The sequence below is a fragment of the Rhodnius prolixus genome, unplaced genomic scaffold (assembly GCF_049639745.1).
Source record: "Rhodnius prolixus isolate KJV_2025 unplaced genomic scaffold, Rpr scaffold_15, whole genome shotgun sequence".
Lineage (NCBI taxonomy): Eukaryota > Metazoa > Arthropoda > Insecta > Hemiptera > Reduviidae > Rhodnius > Rhodnius prolixus.
Window position 1 is genome coordinate 7,034,376 of NW_027411605.1, and position 14,732 is coordinate 7,049,107.

At 34.3% G+C, this 14,732-nt stretch overlaps 2 protein-coding genes across 4 annotated transcripts; both read left to right on the forward strand.

Moving 5' to 3' along the window:
- The first annotated feature begins 526 nt into the window (after nucleotides 1–526).
- Arp5 (Actin-related protein 5) lies at nucleotides 527–8,803 on the forward strand. Of its 3 annotated transcripts, none has more exons than XM_074129651.1 (12): nucleotides 527–747; nucleotides 834–931; nucleotides 1,073–1,289; nucleotides 2,394–2,677; nucleotides 3,263–3,478; nucleotides 3,567–3,647; nucleotides 3,753–3,881; nucleotides 4,751–4,839; nucleotides 5,990–6,170; nucleotides 6,254–6,353; nucleotides 7,428–7,711; nucleotides 8,500–8,803. In XM_074129651.1, exons 1-12 carry the CDS (start codon nucleotides 645–647, stop codon nucleotides 8,728–8,730), a joined length of 2,013 nt encoding a protein of 670 aa, XP_073985752.1. In that variant the 5' UTR covers nucleotides 527–644; the 3' UTR covers nucleotides 8,731–8,803. The 3 variants fall into 3 exon arrangements, with proteins under 3 accessions (XP_073985752.1, XP_073985753.1, XP_073985751.1); XM_074129652.1 differs by having other exon boundaries at nucleotides 855–931; nucleotides 7,416–7,711; XM_074129650.1 differs by having other exon boundaries at nucleotides 528–747; nucleotides 7,416–7,711.
- A 3,110-nt stretch (nucleotides 8,804–11,913) lies between these two features.
- On the forward strand, nucleotides 11,914–14,122 carry LOC141454946 (glutathione S-transferase theta-1-like). The gene is made up of 6 exons (XM_074129662.1): nucleotides 11,914–12,049; nucleotides 12,125–12,273; nucleotides 12,354–12,441; nucleotides 12,522–12,675; nucleotides 13,372–13,549; nucleotides 13,819–14,122. Exons 2-6 carry the CDS (start codon nucleotides 12,159–12,161, stop codon nucleotides 13,983–13,985), a joined length of 702 nt encoding a protein of 233 aa, XP_073985763.1. The 5' UTR covers nucleotides 11,914–12,049; nucleotides 12,125–12,158; the 3' UTR covers nucleotides 13,986–14,122.
- Nucleotides 14,123–14,732: the final 610 nt, after the last annotated feature.

Consider the following 14,732-nt stretch of genomic DNA (forward strand, 5'->3'; position numbering starts at 1 on the left):
ATCTAATGCAGGTCTGTTACTTTTATTCCAGAATTTTTTCAGGGAAATCTATTCAAAGCAGTTCTAAATAAAGTTTCCTTCTGAAGGGCCATTTCAGTCTAATAATTCAATAATTAGTAAAATTACAAATTTGAAGAAATCCGTTTACCGTATTTTCCATTCCACTGAAATCGCTCTACTATCAAGTTTTTAGGCTCCATTAAAAAAAAAAAAATTATAAGATAAGTGTATCTTTTTGAGTATAAATCCTAACTTTCAAGAAACTTTAGTCATCTAAACTGGTTTAAGAGAAAATAATGTGACTGCCTTTACACGTTTTTCATTAGCGAGTTATTAAAAATTTATTTGGTAATGGTTTACATCTTGGTGATGATCTTTTATGTTAAATAGCTTAATTAATGTTAGCAATAGAACGAATTCTTAATTTTGGATGTATTGCAGAAGAAAAGCATCTCCTTATACTTTTTGTTTTGAAATTACCACTCTGCACTCTTCCTGACCGCCTGTGAAGCGGTTAGAACTTAGAAGAAGGTTCTGCAATGGTTAGGAATAAGGTTATTTAGATGGTTAAACTAAGTCGTAAAGGCAAGTATTTGTTGGTCGGGTCATTATTTATTCATTATTGATATTATTATTGCACAATTATGGATATTTTGGAATTCAAGGATATCAAAACAGTACCTGACATAGTCCATCAATACACTAGTAACCTAAGAAACAATTCCATACCAATAGTCATTGACAACGGTGAGTGGTGCTTTCTTCTATTGTTTCTAAAATTAAACATAAGAATATAATTTTGCAGTAAATATCCTTTATGAATATCTTAACAGGATCATATAATTGTCGAGCAGGATGGGCAGTCTCTGAAAAACCATTGCTTATTTTCAAAAATGTTCTTGCCAAACCTAGAAGAGAACGAGGAAAAAAGGTAAATGATCATTAAAGAAAAATTGGAATGTTTTTCATTGTATGGTTTTAAGCAGTCGTATTGATAATTATAATGTCTTCTAGTAATGATTATCTCTTTTATTTCCGTGCATAAATTATAATATGGTTTACTTTTTGTAAGGATGGAGAAATGCAAGTTGGCAACGACATAACAAATATTGAAGCAGTTAGATTTCAGTTGAAGAGTCAATTTGATCGAAATGTTGTTACTCACTTTGAGGTTCAAGAATACATTTTTAATTATACATTCAGCCATTTGGGAATTGACACAGAGTATAGAGTTGACCATCCCATTGTGATTAGTGAACCTTTTCTCAATCCTAATTATTCCAGAGCTTGTAAGTTAAATTTCATGTTTATTTACTGTCTAGGAAACAATTTATCTTATAATATTTCATATATTAGAGTGGTTTTATTGATGGCTCCGTTGGGGTTGATTAATTAAGTCACTCAGGGAAGGCTCAGCACTTAGTTTACAGAATTTTCATCTGGGGATTGGAATCCAGTTGCTTCTTCTTAGATTTTTCTTTTTCTTTTCATTTTTTCAGTTTCCAAATTGTATTTTGTTCTAGCGCAAAAGCTTGTAGCTGTAGTGAACAATAATTTAAGCTTAGCTAATTTCAGATTGTTTTTGTCGATTTTTTTAAATGACAATTTTGAAGTTTAACTCAAGCTGCCTTGAGCATAATGTTTTACTCTGACTTGCCTAAAGCATTCACTTTAACCATTACATTCCCTGATACACAAATTATCAAAGAGAATATCCGTTCTTATTATTTTCTTTTGTCACAATAGTTTAAAAAACTATCTCTTCTTTCTTTGCCAGGAACCCTAATTAGATGAAGGGTACCAGTGACTCAACTGCGTTCAGTTTATATATTCCTACTCAATCCCTATTAGTATTTTTAATACGCTAGACTTGCAGCAGGTGCCCTAAAGTTTCTATTGCTCTAGCACAAAAGCTTTAAGAGCCTCAAAAAAATTCAGTCTTCCACACTGGCTTACTTTGAAAAAGTACAGTCAGTAAATTAGAAGGATGCCTAACGGTCTTCTTCATCGGTCAAAACTTAGCTAATCTAACTGCAATTCAATCAGATTCAATTTGAAAATGTAATTGCACCTAGGGATGGATACAATAATTTTTAAATAATAAAGCTAGCGTATTTTCCTTATTTCTAACCAGTTTCAAATTTCTGCCCATCATCATAGGTAGACTTATAACTTTGTTATAGACTAAAATTAAATTTATTTATAGTTTTCTTGGGCACAATCTCTCTGAATCATTGCTCAAATTATTTAAGAGGAAGTGAAAAAACAGAGTTAGAACTCAGATCTGCAAATCTCTAACTCTCTTGAAGTTGAAGCATAAAACTGTTGAATAACCACATCATCATTTGTTTTATTTGTTAATGATGTGCACTTTGTTTTCTTTTGGCGACTAGTGATGTCAGAGTTGCTGTTTGAATGTTACAATGTGCCCGGAGTGTGCTATGCTGTGGACTGCCTGGCCAGCTACAATCGCGACAAGAACGCCAGCATGACCACTCTACTGATTAGTTTGGGCCAACACGCTACACATTTAGTGCCAATCCTGGACGGTCAGGTGCAATGGAAATTCTCGCGCAGACTGGACATTGGCGGCCATCACCTGTCCGCCTACATGCACCGCCTTCTGCAACTGAAGTATCCAGCCCACTTCAATGCTATTACTCTGTCCAGAGCTGAGGTGGGTGCTTTATTCTTTAGAATTAGCGTAAAATAGCTTTCTATTCGTTAAGAAAATATCAATCTAATTGTTACAGTCTTAAAATGTAAAATAGCGAATGAAAATATATACTTTCCAAGCCCACTATAGAAATGTAAATTATTGTGATCAATTAGAACATTTGTTCTGTAAGTGTTGAAGTGTCACCGAAAAGAATTTTATAGCAATTACCCCGCATAATTTTAAGCTTTTTATTTTATTTTTTATTTACGGAGTATTCTGCAATAGTGGCCAATACGATATCTGTGGTATCCCTCACTAAGGTAGGTGCGACCACCCACTCTGCTGCATGCTCATCATCAGGATGATGGTTCATCAACAACCCATCCAGGATCTCTATTGAACTACTTAGAAGAGAAGTGGAAGCCGGCAGTTAGGGATAAACCCTGCTGAAGCGTTGAAGCTGTATGATGAATTAACATACGCAAAAACCTTGCAAAGAGCGACCTAACAGATCTGAGGGTTGCTCATAATCAAATTTACTTAAAGGTTTCATTTATTTGTTATAAATAATTTTATAATTATTTATTTGAACTATTTAAACAGGAACTGGTGCATGACCACTGCCGGGTGTCCGAGAGTTTCCTTGAAGAGTTGGCTCTCTGGTCTGACGTAGAATACTATGATGCTAACGTTATACGTGTTCAACTTCCGTACACTGTCGGTCCGTCATCTACACTGACTCCCGATCAACAGCGGGAACGTCGCAGAGAACTTAAGCGTAGATTTATGGAGATAAACGCTAGAAAACGTGAGGAGAAAGTAAACAAAATATTTTATAAATAAAAATTTTAAAAAATGTCTTATTTGAGCTTTGCACGAGACGTTCTTTGTTTTTATTTTCATATAGCTTGCCGAAGATGAAGAACAATTGAACCAACTTTTAGCCATACAAGATCTCAGAGAAGAAGGTGAAGAAGCTGAATTTGAGGTAGGTTTCAATTTGATAACTTTTCAATAAGAAGAATATGGCCAAAAAAAAACTAATGAGTAAAACGACTTTAATTTTGTACTTGTATAATGAACTGTGTTGCAGAAAGCGCTGTCTGAGTTTGGACTGTCTAATAGTGAAGAACTGCCCAAACTTATCGGACAGATACAAGCCAGGATTGAAAGAACCAGACAGAAGATTGTCACAGCCAACACTACGGAAGATATCTCCGAAGTAAGGGATCTTTATCCATTCCCATTCTACTCTTGATCGCTTGTTACAGAAATGAACTCTCCTTAATACTTAAGTGATCATCTACATCTAAATGATAAAAAGGGGCATTTCAATTTGTTTATATACATATATGGTTGACTTTTTACATTAATCAAGGGTTCTCGCATTGGAAGAAAAAACCCTGAGAGAATGGTTGAGGGCGAATAGGAATTGATAGGCAGAATCGGAGCAAAGTTCAGGAGGAGATTATATATAGAATCTTAACGTGCCATATCTATTTCTTCTAATTATGACGCGAAAGTGTTCACTTTTTGTGCTTAAATTGAACTTCAAATCCATTTATAGATGTTTTAATTTATTCGATGATGATGGGAATCTAAAATTTTTAACACAGCTAATGTTTAACAGAAAAATTGTTTTATACAAAGAGTTAGAGAAATTATGCGATAAGTATGGCACTGACAAGTCTTATAAATGAACAATTAAACATTAAAGATGTCTTACGAACTATTTTGCCAGATAAATAAGAAATTTTCGTTTAAAAGGTGCCAATAATATAATCAGTAATGATAGGCGTGTATTTATTACGTGGTTTATCAAAACTAGAGGGAACCTTGTACTAAAATACATACATAATCAACAAAGACATAAAATTATGTTCAATATGCAATTTAAAAACGAGATGAGAGCATATTCCATTACATAGATATATGCCCCATTCTCGTAGAATTTAGAATAAAATAATTTAAAAAAGAAATATAAATTTTGAAGATTATGTGAATGTCAAAGACAGCATTACTTTATTATTATTGTAAAATTAGAGATGTTTGAAAAGTAAACTTAAAACTATAAACTTTTTTGTTAACCAGGAAAACAAACAGAAAACCATGAAGCAATTCAATACACCTAAAGATGAAGAAGATTTCAAGATCTGGTTGGATGGAGTTCGGAGGAAAAGGTAATGTTAATCTTCAAGTTCATCTGCACATTGTATATTGGCCAATGTTTATTAGGGCAACTAGCCTCTTGCTATTATCTCTCCCCCTCAATGGCTTAACAATAATTTACCAAATCAGTGAGTTTAAATTTTTCTTCGTTCAATGTTATGATTAGGTTTTATTCGAAATTATCTAAACAACTATTGTGCGAATTGTGCTCAAACATGGTTTAGTAGCTCGCATTAAACGTGTGATTTTTTTAAATAAAACAAAAACCACTACTCAAGAGAAGTTTCTTCCAGCTGGAAAGATTGGAAATGCATCTGATCCCCTTAGGCCTGTGCAATATTTAAAATTGCAGAGAGGGCACTTTTGAGGTAGCATTACTTTCACCTCTCCTCTTCAGAATCCTGACTAGGTGAAATTTCTTAAGAAAACTATTTCAATAGACGTTTTTGGAAATATCCTAGATATTGAGGCCCTTTGAGTCTAAAAAAAAGGTGATTTTTAGAAAATGGCCTGTTTATGGGTGAAAAAGCTCGAAAACGAAGAATCATAGGAAGCTGAACCTTTAATTTTCTGTTAATTTCCTGGCACCCGAAAGGAAGTCATCCTGTACGAATCCTCAACAGCCAGTACCAATAACCTGAAGGGGGGATTTTCCAGAAAAAGCTATTCCATTTTTATTTTGTACGCGCACATTAGCCAACGATTTTCTTTAAATTTCTTAATTTTTTTTTTCAACCTTTCATTTTTCTTGGAAATCTTTTTGGGGCAGTTGTCAGGGTGGGATGGAGTACACTTCGCTCTAGTTTCATTTCCGAGTAATGTGTGCACTCATAATTGTAGTAAGAAGAGAAAATATTTCAATAATTGGGAATCTGTAGACGCCACTTGAGTGTACTAGTAAGGAACTTGAGAAATAATTATTTACGTGCTCTAAATGAGTGTATTGGTGCAAAGACTGATGAATGGTGCAAGCATTATAATATTTTGGTGCTTTTATATGACCATTTGGCTTTTTAAATAAATCAGTAATAAATATTTCACAGAAAAACCATTAAATCTGAAATACCGAATAAAATAGGCCACAACGATTCCCTTAGCTAAGTGCTATTCTGAAACTATATTCCTCATTATTTTCTGCCACATACATATACTTGTTTGCAGGGAAGAATTACTGGAATGGCGAGCTGCGAGACGTCAACGTCGCCAAGACATGGCGCGTAGAAGGACTGTTGCCTCTGTAGAAAGAATGCGGTTGATCAGCCAGCTGGCCGGAGGAGGCAAAGCGGACGATGACTTCGGCACCAGAGATGAAGACTGGGATGTGTATAAAGTAATTAACAAGGTGGGTCCAATTAGATTATAGATCTGAACAGGTGCTCACCAGATTTGTATTCACCATTAATGTTTTGAAATAATCTGTGGCAGGAAGGAGGGGATAGTGACAGCGAGGAGGAGGGTGAAAAACTGCTTCAGTTGGAGCAGATGTTACGAGCTCACGACCCTTCCTTTTCAACGGCTTCACAAGGTACAGGACTAATCTCCATCGCTTGTGTTCGTTAAAGTTGACTATCACTTCTACTCAGTTTGTTGATAGAGGACTCTTTATTTTCTGACCAAGCATCTAAACTTGAATTCCCACCAAGCACACCTGTAATTTTCGCATCACTGGTTTTACCCTACTAATAGGCTTTATTCATAACATAGCTTCGAAATAAAGCGAGCCTTTTAAGAGCCTCGCTTTCGAGAAGTTTGGAAACGGAGACCACCATTTAGGAGAATCCGTGCAGTACACTGACAGCAGCGAGATAGACGAAGAATTTTTAACCTTGGCGAACTTGTGATTTGACCTCTCGTAAGCTTGTGTAGATTAGCTTCACTCTTTCTGGCGGAATGAATCTTACCTTTCACAAGGTGAGAAATCATCAATTCCAAAGTCGTCATCTTTTTGAATAGTCATACTACCTTACAGTTGGCTATCAGACCTGTGAAGTTGAGACTAGTACGAGACTGTTTAGGAATTGTGACGAGAATTGGTAGCTCTTTTACTCGACTCAGTGCGCGGACTTTCAAATTACAGAGGCAATGAAGCGCATCCAAAGGCGAAGATGAGAATCGTATAAGTGCAAACATTTTATTAAACAATTCTGAGCAATACGATCGCTTTTCAGCTTAAGTAAAATTATGTAATGTCCAACTGCCAGTGCTTATCTCATGCAGCAGCATCTTATGTAGGCTTTGGAAGTTCCAGAAGAGTTTTTAAGAAATTGATTTGACATCTTAGACAATATTGCTCGTATCTCAACTGCTGTATGCTGGCGACTGTAGAATCACAGAAGACCTTTTTACAGTTCCTCGAATCGAATCTAATTTCTTTCCACAAAAACTTTTTATCGCTTGAGGTTGACGCTCTTTCAAGTGATTAGGACTTACTCTAGGGCTCTTCTTTGACTTTTAAAAATACAAGGAATACATATTACTTTTTCATTAACTATTATTCAAGAGAACTGGAAACAGCTGCATCTAGGTTGCCGCCTATTTTGTATGTATTAAATTTCAAGGAAATACAAGCATCTTTATTTACACTAAGGTATGTTTGGAGGCGATGGAACTAACAGTGGCACTGGAAGCGGTGGCGAAGGAGGTGAAGCTCCCGGTGAGACGCACAGGTTGCACGTAGGCGTGGAGTTGATCCGGGTGCCAGAGGTGCTATTCCAGCCATCGTTGGTAGGCTCCGATCAAGCAGGACTAATCGACACCGTAGAATACATCTTAAAACAATTTAGCCATAAAGATGCGGAACGATTAGCGGCCGATATCTGCCTGTGTGGAGGTTCAGCCAATTTAAAAGGACTTGCCCGACGGATGTCCAGGGAGATAATACAGGTACATGCCCTAGCTCCTCAATTTCCAACTTTTTTTTCCGATCGCTGTCACTTCCACTAAGCCTCCCCTCTTCATCCTTTTCTCTCCTCCTGTCCTACTAGTACCTTCTCTCACTTCTACATCTTTTCTCTCTAATAAACTCTCAATATCACTGCTAAGCTGGTAAATTCCAGATTTTATGCTTTTTTGTTAGCGGTACTGCAAGCTGCCTTTTCAATAAACCAGGATACTCTCAATGCTTAAGGTCTGGGCTAATTAGAGTAAATGAAATGTGCTTGGAACAGAGCTAAAGTGATTATTTTCAAACTCTGGTTTAAATCCATTTTTTATCTCTATAATTGGCAATATAGAGGTCGAATTCAGTCTGAAAATTTTGTTTTACTTTGCGTTTTTTGACACCAATATTTCCTTGGAGACTTCTCCTACTAACTCATCCCAAAATCTTCCTATATCATTTAAATCCTTCATTTCAAATCCTAAGTGCACCATATGCCTTCCCGCAAGGTAGCACCTACATAAATCCTTCCTGACCGTGTCTGCACCTTGCCTTTAGAATTCCAGTTCCGATATCGGATAAGATATAAAATGAAATACTAAAACAAGTATACACACACATATCTATTTATATATATTTGTATTTGTGTGTGTGTGTGTGTGTGTGTGTGTGTGTGTGTGTGTAATACTTTTTAAGAGATGTATGTTTACGAAAGTATTTATATAGAAAAAATTCTTCTTAGTAGAGTAATGACAAATTCCCAAAAAATCATATGCCAATCTTAACATTTCAGATTCGACCATTTAAATCAAAAGTTTCAGTAAGAATCTCTAAAAGTCCTTCATTTGGTGGTTGGTTTGGATTACGTGACATCGCGTTAAATGAGAATCTGCTGTCCGGTTATTCGATCACTTCGTCTGATTACAAAGAAAAAGGAGCTGAACACCTCAAACAACATAGATCTTCTAATCCATATTTTAGAACGCCCTTGCCAAACTTAGATGTGGAAATAGAAGTGGCATAAAGTTGGTTTCTATTTATTTGTGTGTATTCTTTTCTTTTTTATTTACTGTCCGTTTAATTTAATATTAAATATTTTTTAAAAAAATGTGTTTTTATAATATGAGAACTTCATTTATAACTGCTATTTAAATTGAGGTCTGCATAAGATAAACGTTTTGAGTTCAAGGAATCTCTATACAGATGTCATTCTACAACTAGAAGTTGTTTGCACTTTTGCTTCTTAAGTGCTTCTTACATATAACACATGGCATTAAACGATGTAAACATATGGAAATGTAAGTCAGAATGGATTATTTATATTTACATCCAAGTTCAAGTCAGAGGAATTGCCTACTGTCCATGTATTCTTCTATTTCTCTTGACCGGAATATTTCCATAAGTTACATATTTCTTTTATTCAAGATTTATTTTACATATTTACAAACGTTCAATAAGTTTTATGCGATTCGCAAAATCTTATTTTCTGGTTTTATATTATAAAAAAAAACTACAAATGCACCTATCAACTAAAAAATGGTGCCCACAATAGAAACAGAAGGAATAAAGAAAAGCCACAACTTGAGTTGGCCCGTAAAAGGTTTAGAAACCGTCCAGATATTTCTCTCCCAGGACTTTTCGATATTACTCAGTGGATCAATGCTCTCACGACATGATCTGTCAGTTGCAATTCTCACACAGGAATAGGCTTTACGCTCTTCTTTACAACCTGCGCTGGGGCTAGTGTTCATTAATCCCATCCTGAGAATATGTTTTCTGAATCAGCCGTACCTTGTAAGAAGACACAAGGTCAATTTGGATCAACATGCAATGGTAAGGTAAAAAGGGGAAAAATATATTTAACAATTTCAAAAGAACACCATGAGTAACTATCTTGGACATTTCTAATTTGACCCGCTACTCATTTTCATTTGCGGCATGCACTACTTCCATAGAAACAATAATTTCGTAAAATAATGTTTTATTCTACTCCTTGTGGATTGATGACTAATTTTTTTAGCTCCTTTAGAGTATGAAATGTTTTAGTATAACTAAGTAATTTATTAAAAATATCAAGAATTAAGCGTATTCAGGGTATATAAGATTTTCGTAACGAAAATTTAAATCTATGTTAAAAAATAAACAATTTCTTCAACACAGATATGAATACAACTAAGTTAATTTTCCGATCTGTCTCAAGTAGTGATGGGCTATTTGAGCGGACTCGTTCCATTGGAACGAGTCCGATGGTGGAACGAGTTGATTCAAATCCCTATTTTTAAAAAAAGTGATTCCGCCCCGCCCCAAAAAATTTAGGCAAATAAAAATGAAAATGAGGCAGCAGAAGGTTTGGAACGATTAAACATAAGAACAAATGTCACGCAATTTATTATATTATTATATCATTAAATGTTAGCTTTCCCAGTTAATAACAAAACTATATTTCTTTAACACACATTGAGTACTATCCCTAATTTCCAATTGCTCTGATAAATATAAAATTAACAACGTAATACAAATATTAACACAAAAATAGGCTAGTCAAATATAAATTAAAGCAATGCAGTTTTGTCATTATCTAGCTTGACCACTAGAAGACTGGAGTTAACTTACTTCAAGAGTATTCAAGGTAGAGAAACGGAAATGGGTAGGAAATTATTCCATAAAAATTCTAACCCTTCAAAATTATAATTACTCATAATATTTATTAACTAAGAATTGAATATCAAGCTTTTAAAATATTATCTTATTGTTTTACAAAAAGAAAAAGCTGTGTGCTTAATCTTAAACTTAGCGCTGGACACTCTTACTCTCATCTTCATTGGCGTAAGCTTGAACGTGTACATGTCAGCTAGACGGTCAAAGTAAAACTGGGCCAAAATTTAGTATTACCTAACTGGTTTACTTAGTGTAGTATCCCTCCCACTCTATCACCTATTTCACAAACATTCATCGATTGAAAATATTTTTTAGTTAAATATTCGTTTCATTGGAATACAAAAAACATTATAACGCTTTCTTAAGATGATTTGAATTTTTAAAATTTGTTTTTGTCCGTTACTCTTATAAAATACGAAGAATTTCAAATAAAATATAATATACAAACACAGAATGATCTAGTGTGCAGGTGGAGTCAGTCGTAGTTTCCATGACAACGGAACCGTTAAACGACTCCGGCCCAGCTCTAGCATTTTCATTGGTTAAATCCACTGGAGTTGGTGGAGTCGAATCCGGAGTGATTTAAATCCTTTTGAAACCGGACTCGTTCCATTTTTTCGTTCACTGAATCTAGCCAATAGAAATTGCTGGAGCTGGAACCGGAGTTGTTTAACGGTTCCATTGCTATGGTAACGAGGACTGACTCCACCTGCATACTAGATCATTGTGTTTGTATATTATATTTTATTTGAAATTCTTCGTATTATATAAGAGTAATGGACAAAAACAAATTTTAAAAATTAAAATCATCTTAAGAAAGCGTTATAATGTTTTTTGTATTCAAATAAAACGAATATTTAACTAAAAATTATTTCCAATTGATGAATGTTTGTGAAATTGGTGATAGAGTGGGAGGGATACTGCAGTAAGTAAACCAATTAGGTAATACTAAATTTTGGCTCAGTGTTACTTTGACTGTCTCACGGTCATGTACACGGTTAAACTTACCCAATGAAGATAAGAATAAGAGTGTCCAGCGCTATGTTAAAGATTAAGCACACAGCTTTTTCTTTTCGTAAGATAATAAGATAATATTTTTAAAGCTTGATATACAAGTCCTAGTAAATAAATATTTCTTTATTTATGAGTAATTATCATTTTGCTTGAAGGGTTAGAATTTTTTTTATGGGAATAATTTCCTACCCATTTCCGTTTCTCTACCTTGGATCCTCTTGAAGCACGTTAACTCCAGTCTTCCAGTGGTCAAGCTAGATAATGACTAAACATCATTGCTTTAATTTTTATAATTGACTAGTCTATTTTTATGTTAATTTTTGTGTTACGTTGTTAATTTTATATTTATCAGTGCAATTGGAAATTAGGGATAGTACTCAATGTGTGTTAAAGAAATATAGTTTTGTTATTAACTGGGAAAGCTAACATTTAATGATATTTTTTAATGAATTGCGTGACATTTTTACTAATGCATAGGGTAAGTACAGAGACCGGAATCGGTGAACGAGTTGTTGGAATCGATTCCAACCCTGGAACTGATTCAAATCCAACGAGTCCAAAGACGGACTCGTTCTGCCCATCACTAGTCTCAAGACAATGTGCCTGAGCAGATAATGGCAAAAGGGTGGGGGGAAGGAAAGGGCATTTTATGGTTATATTCAAATGAATCGGTAAGGAAGGTTTTATTTATTAAGTAGGTATTTATTTTATCTTATCTTAGTTTTATCTTTATTTTTTGGATTTAGTCTGTTCAGTTCAATTCGAACTCTGTGACTAAGCATGTCTAAATTAAAGTTGTATCTTGATACTCTTTCACAACCGTGCAGAAGTTTATTGATATTTCTTGAGAATACTAAGATTCCTTACGAACCGATAGTTGTTAGGCTTGGCAAAGGTTAGTAAATTTTATGTTCCTTCTGACTTACAAAACAGTAATTTCATCTTTTCCTTGCTTTATGAATTACAAATTTCTAGGCGAACAGAATAGTCCTGAATTCTTGAAAGTGAATCCATTACATCAAGTACCAGTCATTGATGACAATGGTTTTATACTGAGGGAAAGGTATTTTTAAAATCCCAGTTTACAATACTTATCTTCAATTCTGTCAGTTAAATATAATTACTGATACGAGTATGTTTTAGTGTGGCCATTCTTCGTTATTTGTGTCGTGAGAAAAAGAATGTAGCAGATCATTGGTATCCTAAGGATAGCAAAAAACAGGCAAAAGTTGACGAATACCTAGAATGGCAGCATTTAGGCACTCGCCTTGGTTGTGGATTGTATTTTCGAACTCTGGTAAGAGTTGTAGTTAAATTAAGCTGAACGAAGAATTGGAAATTTTGTTTTAATGATAATACAAATTATCATGAATCGTTTATCATCACAAACGTAACAGTGAAATGTTGTGTTGTAATTTGTTTTGCATGTCGTCATGCATAAATTAGACAGAATTCAAAATAATAAAAAATTAAAAGCCTAGATACTAATACTCTTACGTGTAGAAGAAATATTTTAAAGTGCATTACATTTCATTGTGTTTCTACACGAATAAGAAGATTAAGTGTGTTGCTGAAACTCAAAACGTAAAGAACTGTGCTCTAGGGAAAGAAACTTCGATACTGTTATTTTAAGTATTACTTTGGATAATAGCTCTTACGCTTTTCTCTAAAATTTTATTATTTTACATACATGGAGATCTGTGATTTTCATTTGAATAAAGAAAATTTGTGTCGGGCGTTTCTGGTAAGATGTGGTGTATACTTCCCCATAAAGGGTCATTTCAATGTAATGTACACTTTTACAAATTGCATGTTGTTAGTGAGAACTGAATATGTTTTTAAAAAAATATATGATTTAAAACCATGAGAATTACAGTACCAGAAAGTCATTTGACTGTTCACACTGTTACATTTATTTTTTTTTTTCTGAAACCAGAAATATTTGTAGGATTTTATTTGATTGAAGAGCGTAATTTTTGCTTTTTGATCTTAGTGGTTAGAGCCTCTTGCTACGGGCAAAACTCCAGATATAAGGGACATCCAGCGATGTAAAACACAAATGGTGACTGCGTGTGACAGCATAGAAAACCACTGGCTTAAAAACAAGTATATATGCGGCGATGAAATCTCTATTGCCGATATACTTGCCGCTTCGGAACTTGAACAGCCAAGTAAGTAATAATTATGTACATTGCTTGTAAAAGTTGGTGATTGTCAAGTTGTACTTATTCCAACTTTTTGGAGCCGGAATAACAAAAAAAAATCACTTTTCCTCTTAAAAAATAATGCCGACCTCAAATTTCCTTCTGTTTGATTTAAGTAAAAGAAAATTTATTTTTTGTTATTCCTTAAGAAGGAAAATTTAAGTGAAAAAGGGGGACGGGAAAGTAAAAAAAGATCCAATTGTATTATCATTATTTTTTCCTAAATCGTTTGACAGGACTGGCAGGTTACGACCCCCGCGATGGACGACCAAAATTAACTGAATTTATGGCCCGAGTCCGGGAAGCGACTAATCCTTCGTACGATGAAGCACATAAAATAATCAACACTATTGTGGACAAGTATAAAGGCCAACCTCCGCTAAAGGAGAAGAAATCTGGATAGAAGGGGATATAATAGATTTTAAACAGTGAATGCTGTTTCGATTTTTTTGTAGGGAAAGTTTTGTCAAGTTTTAGAAATATATTTTTTGTATAAGATATTGCTAATTTGTAAGCAGAATAAACTTATAGCTACAAGAACGATGTAAATTTTGATTTCCTCTTCAAAAACTGGATCCATCTAGGTAGAAATCTATTCTTTTGATATAAATAGAAAGTAATATCGTGCAGTCTTTCGATTTAGAAGTTTCACCACAAATACAAATTTTGTTTTCTCCTGAACGTACAGGGCATAGCGAATGCATTACTCAAAATCGAAAAATATTCAAGTTTGACATTTATTTAAGAACCCACAATGGCAATCACTTATCCTTGAGCTAAATATCCTGTTGTTTAACTTGTATTAAATTGAATTCTTCTACTTTTTACTATAATTTTTAAATTTCAAGGGAATTCAATTGCACAAATTTCGGTAATTACGATTCATGTGAGGATTGAGTACGAATGTTTATGTAACGAAATTGTGATCGCAGATAAACGAATAGAAAACATGCAAGTAGAAACATTAGCATTTGTTATTTTAGTGGTCTGTTGTAAAAGCCTAACTACTAAGTATTTTGCCTCTGTGACTGAATAGCTCTCTATAAGTTATTCATATTTCTGAACCTTCCTATGGACTGTCCAATGGCCCAGATTATTTACTCGTCCTAGCGGATGAAGCAATATGCGTTCCTACTTACCTACCTGTATA